The following is a 10,953-nucleotide window of genomic DNA, read 5'->3' on the forward strand; positions in this document are numbered from 1 at the left end:
GATATGACAACCAATGAAACCATACAATATTCATATAAACTGATCTGGACAATTGTGTGCTTTGTTTGGTTTTGTTTTTCTGTTAGACTCAAAGCAGAATGGCGATGCTAATGTAGCTCTATCAGAGGACGAGCCGCTCTCTCCCAGTGAGAGGTGGTCCCTCCGCCGCTCACACAAGCGTGACAAGTGCAAGAAAGAGGGTACCTCCTTCCTCCTGACTTCTGGAGACTTTTCCTGCAGCACTGATCCCACTAGCTGTACAGGTACAGAAACAAGAGCAGAACCACCAGTCAGGCTTAAATAGTAGCCTCAAATTAAACACTATTATGAAATGAAATAAAAAAGTAGCTTAAAAATAGTATTATTTTTATGGGGCTTTATGGTAGGCAGGCATTCCAAAAATTTAATTTTTAAGACAGACAGACATTCCAAAAATAGCTATGTACTGCAAGATATTTTTGAGCAGCTTCAGGAAATTTTATGGGTTCAGGAACCTATAGCCGTATTTTGTTATTCTGTTCAAACCATGAAACTGCTTTCAGAGAAGGTTATTTGTTAATTATAAAGATCTGAACAATTAACTTTATATACATATATCTTATCATTTAGTTAACAATCTTTTCTCATAAACCTTGGGAATTACCTCAACTTATTTGTATTGGACTTAGTTGATATACTGTAATTCTGCTATAATAAATGCATTGAATAAAACTGTACCACTTTCCATATGAACTCAAAATGATTGCTGAGACTCCTAAAAATTTACAAGAACAGAGAACCTATGGTGAAAACTAACTACAATTCCCAGTATTATGATAAAACCAGTGTAATAGTGAGTGAGCAGCAAAAGCAGGACGAAGAAGCATGTGCATAAAGCATCTCATTCACTTGACATTCTTTATTACAGAGTGCTGTCAGGTCGACCTCTTCTGCCTGTCTGATTCGTGTCTGAGCCATTACACTCCTCTGAGCTTGATAGGTTAGGCTCTGATAGATTGCCTCTGGAAATAATGCTTCTAACACTGCAAAAAAAAAAACAAACAAAAAAAAAAAAAACAACCTCTGTCTTAGTAAGTGAAGCTCTTTAATAAAGGAAAAGTGCTAATAGGTGCTAGGGCTAAAATTGAGTGGTGCTAATATTTCTCATTATAAGATTATTTTATTAAAAAAATATGAGCATTAAAACTTATTTTTAGAAATAAGCATTAAGCTTACTTCAAGCTTAAAATTTTGTTATTCTGTTGGCTTCTTTCTAGCACAATTATCTAACAATAGAATAAGACAATTTTAAGCTAGAAATGTGTAAAAACTATCTAGAAATAGACTTAATAAGCTTATATTTGTTTGCTAACATTCTAATAAAAAAGAATAGTTGTTGAATTTGCCTATATTCAAGATATTTTTATTTGCTAAGATGTTATTTTTTTGCCATGACCAGTTACTGCTTGAGTGACCATTACATCCTAGAAGGCTTAGTTTGTAGACTGACAAAATAAAAAGTGTCTGTTTATTTTATTTTTTATTATTTAACCTTTATTTAAATAAGTAGAGTCTTGATGAGATTAAAAATCTCTTTTTCAAGAAAGACCTGGCTAAGAGGGCAGCATACAAAGTTTCAACAAACAAACAGGCAAAGCAATGATACAGTACAGTTAGCGTAACATCGTAGAGCAATTATATACAGCGACATTTACCGATGCAGCCAGCTTCCATATCCTTTAAAACTGGTTTGAATTCTCCCAGTGAAACCAATTCAGCTAGATTAAGGTCCTTTGTACAGTGTTCCATGCTGAAGGAGCAGCATATTCATTTAATTACTTGCTGAAGAACCTTCTGTAACATGCTTAGTGCTGCTCTGCTCTACATGTTGTGTTTTCTCAGCATTCGTGGTAGACTCGTGTAGAGGGCAAGTAACCTGCGCAGACATGTTGTGATGGTTGATTTCTCTACTAGAAAAGCCGTGTAATTCCCCCTGCCAGTGCAGAGAAAGATGCATTCTGAGTAAAAATAGCAACAGTGGCAGCTGTGGCCTTGGCAGAAGATGAACAGCGATTAAAGGCACTTGCTCCATGACCAATCCTCCGTATGGTATTTTATCATTAGACATGCCATTACCAGGGTTGCCATGGCTATAGAAGACTAGCCCAAAAACTAGTCCAGTGGTCAAATAAATCCAGTACAACTCCAAGTTTTCCAAACCCAGTGTTTAACTCCAAGATCACGGCTGCCAATGCCAAATATATTGTAATATTACAAAGTATCAGGGTACAATTTTTAATGAAGCAGTACTAAAACCCTACCTTTTTCTAAACATAAAGGTACTAATATAGTTTTGGATTATTACATATATGGGCATGAGAGGTATGAGAATGAGTACAGCAATTCACTGGCACAAAAATTAAAAATAGTCTTTTATTGTTACCCTTGGGCAAAGAAGTTTTGCAGCAAGAAAAATCACAGACCCGTCAACCCTGTTCATTACCAAATGTCCTGTTTTATGTGTCATAAACACATGAGGAACACTCAGGTTATCTGCAAGCAACTGTTTTTACTGAATCATATCCATATACTTACATTACGCATGGGATGACACAATCATGAAATAACCAGTCTGTGCTTATCACACATCTCCCCTTTTTAAAGGTTGGTTTTTCCCCAGTAGAAATAAACGAAGCCACAAAATTTTGAAAATGCGATTCGTCAAAATATTGCAACTGCAATCGATCAAGCTTTTAACAGGTAGTACTGTTAAATCAGATTCCTTTGTTAAATGCACAGCACAATTTATAATGAACTAAAGAGTTACCTGCAACTTAAGTTCTGTTGAAACTGTTTTTCTGTTTGGTTAGCTTAAGACCTGACTTAGGATATTGATGGGGCAAGGGTCTATTGTATATGATGGTTTTGCCTACAGTGTGTTATGGCTGGTAGAACAGTGGCTTTCAAATTGCACATCCACTTTGCGTGGTTCTGGGTAGTGGTGTATTTGGTGTCATTGGAGGAACAGCTACAGGGGGCGCAGGTGTAGGTTTCTGGACGTGGCTCCTGGACTTGGCTCAGGTATGAGTTATGAGATATTCGTTCCTCTGAAACTCTCTTTGGTCAGTTGACACATAGTATGACCTAGGCTGCTCAGTATGATGGCTTACAGTACCCTGGACAGTCATCCATCCTTTTTTGACATTGAGATTCACTCACACAGGGTCTCAAGGGTGTAGGGGTTAGAATGATTTGTCCCTGTGGCATTTATTGTAGAGGTAGCTGTAAGACTCCTTTGCTTTGTGATCTTTTGTTGCCACCTTTTTCAAATCTGGTCATTAGGGGACCAGACACTTCCCGACACTTACTGAACGGTTGGTGGCCTTCATGGATGCGAGCAAGTGTTTCTCCTCTCAGTCTTACTGGTATCACTTGGGCTATGAAACAGAAGCCAATTGGATGTTCTCAGGAGCCCCTGCTGAATGAAGTAAGCATGCATGTGGTCAGGCACCGCCTTCATATTCCTTGGCCACCCTTGCTGTATGTATATTAGCATGGTTTGCAGCTCTTCATCCTATTTTGTAGCTTGAGCTATTTGCTTCAGATTTTGGGGTGGAGCAAGCCTGTGTTGCTCTATTTTGGTAACATAGACTTCAAACTCTACCTCCAAGTCTGACTTCTCTGTAATAGTCAAGGGGTGTTTTGACAGGGTATCAGTGATGAGTAGGGACTTGCCTTGGGTGTGCACTGCCATTGGAATTAAGCACCGCAGCGAATGGGGACCTCATCCAGATTTTTATGATTTATCAAAGGGACTAAGGGCTTATGGTCTGTGAGCACTTTGAAGGATTTGAGTCCAAAGAGGTACCTTGACAGCTTTTCACAGGTCCAAACAGATGCCTTTTTTCAGTTGGAGCATATTTCCTTTCTGCTGACGTGAAAGCACAGGAGCAGAAGGTCATGGGGAACATCTTTCCATCATGCTGTTGGAGCAGTGTGCTGCCTATTCTGTAACTGTGTGCATCAGCAATGATGATGGTTGGCTTCTTTGTGTTGTAGTATGCAAGGGCTGGAACTGCAACTAACATGCCTTTTGCAAATGCCTCTTCCTGACTCTTGTCCCATGTCCAATGTCAGATTTCAGCAGCTCATTAAGTGGCTGGAGCACAGTATAGCTGTGCGGTAAGTAGCGGCACAGATAATTAATTATGCCAAATATGCGTTTCTGCTCAGTTTGAATTTGTGGTGAATTTGTGGTCTACTGAGGTCATGAATGGCAAAGACTTTCTCTGGGTCTGGGCTGTTCAACACCTTCTGGCTGAGGACACATTTCTCCTTTCGGAGCTTTAGCCCTTAGGCTTGAATAGTCTGCAAAGCTTCAAAAATCTATGGTCATGTTCTTCCTGGGTGAGGCCAAAAATTAGAATGTCATCCATGAAGCAGCATACTCCCTTCATTCTTTTCTGAAAGATCTCTGGTGCACTAGTAATGCCAAAAGGCAAACACCGAAAATAGTAATGGGTGAAAGGGGTTATGAATGTGGTCAGACTCTTGCTGACATCATCCAGTGGAATCAGCCAGAATTCACTGGCAGCGTCCAAACTGTCATCCAGCATTGACAGCCCATACTTTTCAAGTATGATGGCTTGATTAAGTTGTTTTAAGTAAATGCATATCCTGATGTCCCCATTCTTTATGACTGGCACCCTTGGGACACACCAAAATGTGAGCTCTGAGATCTCCTCGATCATACCCAGTTGCTCCATTCTATCCAGTTCCTGCTTAACCTTAGGTAGGCTCCCTAATAGTGTCCCTACTGCCTGAACACTATGGCTTTTGAGCATAATCTTAATTCTTTACACTTCATAAGTCCCAAAGAACACACTTTCTCTGACAGATTCTATTTTCTTGATCAGATCTTCTCTTGTACATGCTTCTTTCACCGTGTAGTCATCAGTTCAATATGTCGTTTTGTTCATACATAGATTTGTTTTCAGTTGATCCATGCATTGCAACATGCATCCTGGACTATTCAGTATGACAATTGTTTTGCTCAGTGGTACTTTATTTTTCAGTCTTTTGTAACTTTCCTTAGATATCACTGTAGCGTCTGCTCCAGAGTTAATTTTCAAATTAATCAATCTGCCTTCCATGAGAATTTTTGACTATCCATGGCAGAATAAACAGGTGTGTATTGACTCTGAACTGAGCCTAGGTACATTACAGACCCAGTATCCTCAGTATGTTCCCGTGTACTTCTTATACTGTTTTTATGTAGAACACTGTTGCGAGATGATCAGCTTTTTTGCACTTTTTTTCTGTCCCTCTGTTCATTTTTCTCTGTTGTGCTTTTTTGTTGTCTGTTGTCAGTACTTGTCTTACAGCCTCTACCACATTTTCCTTGAGAGAATCTAGCCTAGATTCTAGAATCTACAATCTTATTTCTCCTCTTGTTTCACCATTTTCAACATTTTGGCTTTTAATGAGCTCATACCTGCATGCCAGGTTCTCTGACATTGATTTGTCTCTCACTCTGATAACAATTCTATGGCGGATATACTCATCTTTTGTCCCTCTGAAGTCGCAATGTTCTGAGAACTCGTAAATCCCGCTAACAAACGCTGAAACTGACTCCTTGTTTCTCTGTTGGTGAAAACAGGCATGTTCATAAATTATATTCCTTCTGGGAATAACATGCTCATCAAAATTGTCTATCATTATGTCAGTTATCTTTGTGTTCCTGCTGTTGAATGCACATAATTTGAATATGTTTTCTGCCTCTTTCCCTGTCGAGTAGATGAGTGCACTGACCTGCACGTCTCCATTCTCCAATGATAATTTTGTCACTGTATGATAGCGCATGAATCGCTGTTTCCACTTAGACCACTCACCCACATTTTTCTCAACTCAGGAAATATTCTGGTGGTGAAAATTCCTGCATGGCCTTTGTCTGTGTGCACTGCACTTATAGAGGCACAGTACTGTATATGCTATTTGTGGAATAGTTCTCTCAGCTTCTGACACCATGTCTTAAACACCCATGGGATACTTACATCATCTCCAAGCAACTGTTTTAACTGAATCACTTTCCTATACATACACTCCATGGCCAAAAGTATGTGGGCATCTGACCATCACACCCATATGTGGACCTTTCCCAAACTGTTGCCACAAAGTTGGAAACACAGAATTGTCTAGAATGTCTTTGTTTGCTGTAACATTAAGATTTCACTGGAGCTAAGCCTAAACCTAGCCCAAACCTGTTCCAGCATGACAGTGCCCCTGATAGTGATAGTGACTAACTACACTATTAAGGATCAGTATTTCAAATATAGCCCAAATTGTGGCTCAGTCACTTTCCATTCTCATCCTCGTCTATCCACCATGATTTTTAGCATGTAGAAGACATTGCAGTTAGTTCTTTCCTATCAAGAAATGATGAAAATCCAGTATGTCACAGTGACAGTCAGCTTCTGAATTATTGGCAAAGATGGTTAGGAAAGATTTGTAAAACCATAAAAAAGGTCATGAATAATATCTATGTGGTTAATTAGCTTAATCTCATGCTGAAAATATGAGAAAAATCTAGCATAAATTTATTCTAAGAAAAGAAAAATCTTATTAAAATATTTTTTCACAAGCGACACTGCATTTAATACTTTGTGCAACCTCAGCGTTGAGTCTTCTCTTATAATGCTTGATGAAATGAGATGAGAATGCAGAGCGAAGAGTATGAGAACACTCCTCATACAGAATCTCTCCAGATCCTCCAAGCTTCTAGGTCCTCTACTTGTGGACTCTGCACTTCAACTCATTCCACAGATTCTCTAAGAAGTAAAGGTCAGGAGAAAGGTCAGTTGATTCTGTAGTCCTTGAACCATTTTGTGTTAATAAGGACATGTGTTTTGGGTCATTATCCTGCTGGGAGATCTAACTGTGACAGTTGTAAATATCATGCATCCTAATTAAGCTCATTCTTTTTACACCAAACCCACCTTGAGAACCCAGTTCCTGTCCCTGTTCCAGGAGTGTGTAGCGAACTCTAGGTACTTGTGTTTGTGTTTAGATGAGAGGAAAGGCTTTCTTCTGGAACAGCCTCTGAATAGTTTGCTGGCATAGAAGAGGCATCTGATTGTAGATTTGGTGATGCCCAAATCTTCAGCAGATGTCCAACTGTGATCCTTTTTGCCTTTCTAACCATCCTCCCCACTATGCATGAGGGAAAAACACACTTGTGTCCTCTTCCAGGCAGGTTCCTTACAGCTCTGGCTGTTTTAAGTCCTTGATTATTGCCCTAACAGTGGATATAGGCATGTTCAGGCATGTAGCTTTTTTTTTTAAAGCCATTGCCTGATTTATGAAGGTCAACACAGTTTTGTTTTGTTTCACTTCATTTGCGCATTCTCTAATTTTTCTCATGTTGTTGAGTGAATAATGAAATGTTGACCCTGTGTTACCTCATATTTATACCCCAGGGAAACAGGAAGTCATAGATGACTGCTTAAGAGTTATGAATCACTCAGGTAAACTTAAAAAACGTAAAATATACATGGAAACATGCTTCGGTTACATTTTATACATAAGAATTTGTAGGGGTGCCAATAATTGTGAAATATGTTTTTTTTAATTTAAATTTTTTAAAAATAGAATAAATAAAATGTTAGATTTAGATTGAGATTAAGCTAATTAACCACAGACATTTTTTCCATAAACATCTTTATCCATCTTTACCAAGGGTGCCAATAATTCCAGAGCTGACTGTATAACTCACATCTGGTTTTCACCTACTGTATAAATAACCTGCCTGATTAGCGTCTGGGTGTGAGTGGCACTGTCAGTTTCAGGTTGCCTGCTTTCTGATGGAAGTATAATGATGTGGCAGAGCAGACAGTCAGCTCTGACTGCAGCAGCAGCACCACCACCAAGCAGATGTGAGTTATGGATGTTCTCCTGGTCCCGAGTGACATCCCTCTAATACGCTAATTGCTGCTAATAGGTTTTCATAAGCAGCGTTGGTGAGCCGCAAGCCTTCCTTAATCAGCAGTGTGTGGTGGGATTCTGCTGGGTGTGTGTGTGAGATCTGAGGGGGTCTGGTTTAAATCACAGAACAGTGGTGTATCTCTGTGTACATTCTTAGATCAATACATGTAGGCGGTTGGCCCTAGAACACTGCTTAGCTATTCAAACAAAATCTTGCTGTGATATGCTTAAAAAAAAAAGTGTGTGTGTGTGTGTGTGTTATTTCTATGGTTGATAGGTGATAATGGACCATTAAAGTGTGTGTTGAATCAGTTAACTAGCTAAAACTTCTGCTGTCTTTTCCAGCAAATGTGTCACAAATAATTCATCTCTTTTTGGTGAACTTTGGTCGCTTACTTGCAAAATCTGAATAGATTCTTTTGCTCAAAATTCATCTGTATTCTGTATTTATGACTCTGTCATAAATATTGTGTTAATCTGCTACAGTGCAGCTGTGACAGAAATGTATTAAGTGAGTCTTATCAACATCTGCACTGTTTGGCACGGCATAACGGATATAGCCACTTCTAACGAGAATGTTGTGAGAGTGAGGATATGACTGCACTGATGCTTGTTGTATTACGTAGTGTATTGGGGAAATGAGTATGAGAAAAACTAGACAGGAATGTTCTTTGACTTCTCCTTTAATGAAACAATAATATTAATGTAGAGATGCTTCCTGGATATGTCAGTACAAATATGTAGCTGGTTTTACATTTATTTAAATAGATTTTTTTAGAACAGGCAAAATGCCAAGTATAGTGTTATTTTGTTCATCAAAAAGAGTAAAATTTTATTGAAAAAAAAAAAAAACTTTGGCTGGTTTTGGAGTTGAGAAAGCTGGCTCTTAGGGGTAAGCTGAACTGAGCTGGAATTCCCATCAGTTGTTTATATGATTATAAAGTGGAAAAAAAAATCACAGTAGACATAAAAAAAATAGTTACATGGCTGAGATAAGCTTAGACTTTAACTTATTCACTGTTCGCTTTTTTCCCAATGCAGAGAGCTGCAAAGACGCCCTTACAGCCGCAGCCAGCTACGGCCAGACAGAAGTGACTACGATGACGTGAAGTGACATGATTAGATGAACAGGAGAGATCCTATCCATCAGAGATCCTATCCATTTGTGTCTGTTGGACTTCAGTCTTTCATCCAGCAGTCCCAGCCATACACACTACACAAGTCCCCTTTCTCTAAAGTACATCCCAGCATGTCTTTGCATGACCTCACTCTGTATGGCGTAACTTGACAAGTGTACTTAATATTTTGGGCACATCCCAACTTGTGTGTACTGTATGTTGTCTTATCTGAAGTAATCACATTGCGGAAATCTTCATTCTCATGCATTTTCTTTGATCTGAAGACATTTTGAAATGTTCACATGTTTGTGAGCAGCAACATTTTGAGGGATGAGGTGTATAACTTCAGTGTCATATTTTCAAAAATAGCATAGTACAATTGATAGTCGCATAAGGCAGGAATCCAGGAGCCTGTGTTTGGCAAATACTTCATGAAATCTTTGTATTTAGTAGATGTAGCTCTATAAATTCTCAACCTCTTCATGATACAAATTGGGAGGTTGGATTTGTTTTGACTAAAGAATAACATTTGGAACAGGTCTGTATCTGATTAGCATCATGCCAGAGCTTTGCTGTAGAGACAGCAAAACACCCTGGAACTAAAGAAGGTGCTTATAGAAGGTGCTTTTGTTTCTGGGAAAATTCTTAGTCACTTGAGTCACTTAGTCACATTTGAGTAGCCATTTCCAAGTTATTTTGATTCAAGACATTTGTTCTCCTTTTAACATGTTGATTGGGATTATTTATGGATTAAATAAAATGCACCTTTATTTTAAAAAGTATCATTTTATGGATATAAACTAAATGTCCAGCATCCAAACAGTTTATCACTTCATTTTCTATATCCTTTTGTAATGTCACTGGTTGAAAGGGGACCAAGCACCATTACAGTGTGTGTGTGTGTGTGTGTGTGTGTGTGTGTATGTGTGTGTGTGTATACACCCTTGGTGGACTGCCTAAACCTCCTTTACTGTATACGTGCTATATTCTGTTCTCGCTGTGCCTACTGTCATGTAAAGAAGAAAAAAAAATCATATTTTGACACATGGACAGAATAATATAATATATAAAGTATAGTCTCTAAAATAGGTGAAAGAAGTCTTTTAGTCTTTTTTTCTTATTAGTCTGCCATAGTTGCCTTATGTTTATGAACCAAACAAATGTTAGTTTTATTTTAACATACAACCCCACATTTAAATGATAAAAATACTGTTTGTAAATAAAAGCACACTTGTATGTAGCACAGTATGTTAGGCCATTGCGTATATTATAGAGTTAGAATAACCATGCCACAAATGCATTATATCATATTATGGTAACTGTGTATAAAACATAAACAGAGATTATTTTTTCTATTGTATTTATGTTTTTTCGCTGCCTCCCCCAGTCACCTGTGTGTGTTTTGGGGAAATGGCTTCTCGTATAGAATTGTATGGTACCGTGCAGTAACTCTTAATAAAACTGTATGATGTGTGTCTTGGTGATGCTGTTAACATTTTGTATCATGTAGGCATGTTTCTATGCACCTCTGCTGGAATATGATTAAATAAAATATTCCCTAATCCACAAAGCTGTTTCTTATAAACCATAACCTGCTTATGAAGCTTCTCCTCATGCAGTTTAGAGAGAAGAGCTGCACCCTAGTGTGTATTTTGGTACATTGTCGTAGTTCGCGTGTGTAAAACTAGAGCCATGCCAACGCCTTCTTCTATCTGGCCACATGCAGACACCAAATGCAGCAGAGTACACACACGTCACCATAGCAATCAGGACAAATAAGCCCTTCTAATTATTGTTAAGCTCTCTTGTTCTCTCTGTCTCTCTCCTGCTTTGTCTCATTGCATCTCTTTTATCTGTCTCTCTGTTTTATGTGGTG

The 10,953-nt window shown here is 38.5% G+C and overlaps 1 protein-coding gene across 2 annotated transcripts in view; it reads left to right on the top strand.

Moving 5' to 3' along the window:
* Positions 1-10,550, top strand: part of kcnc4 (potassium voltage-gated channel, Shaw-related subfamily, member 4) — a 30,368-nt gene extending 19,818 nt beyond the window's left edge. For both annotated transcript variants that reach the window (XM_053236291.1, XM_026922840.3), the window contains exons 4-5: positions 87-263; positions 9,001-10,550. In XM_053236291.1, the coding sequence (XP_053092266.1) occupies positions 87-263; positions 9,001-9,068 (245 nt within the window). In that variant the 3' untranslated portion in view covers positions 9,069-10,550. The remainder of the gene's footprint in view (positions 1-86; positions 264-9,000) is intronic.
* The last annotated feature ends 403 nt before the right edge of the window (positions 10,551-10,953 follow it).

This window comes from Pangasianodon hypophthalmus, chromosome 8 (assembly GCF_027358585.1).
Source record: "Pangasianodon hypophthalmus isolate fPanHyp1 chromosome 8, fPanHyp1.pri, whole genome shotgun sequence".
Lineage (NCBI taxonomy): Eukaryota > Metazoa > Chordata > Actinopteri > Siluriformes > Pangasiidae > Pangasianodon > Pangasianodon hypophthalmus.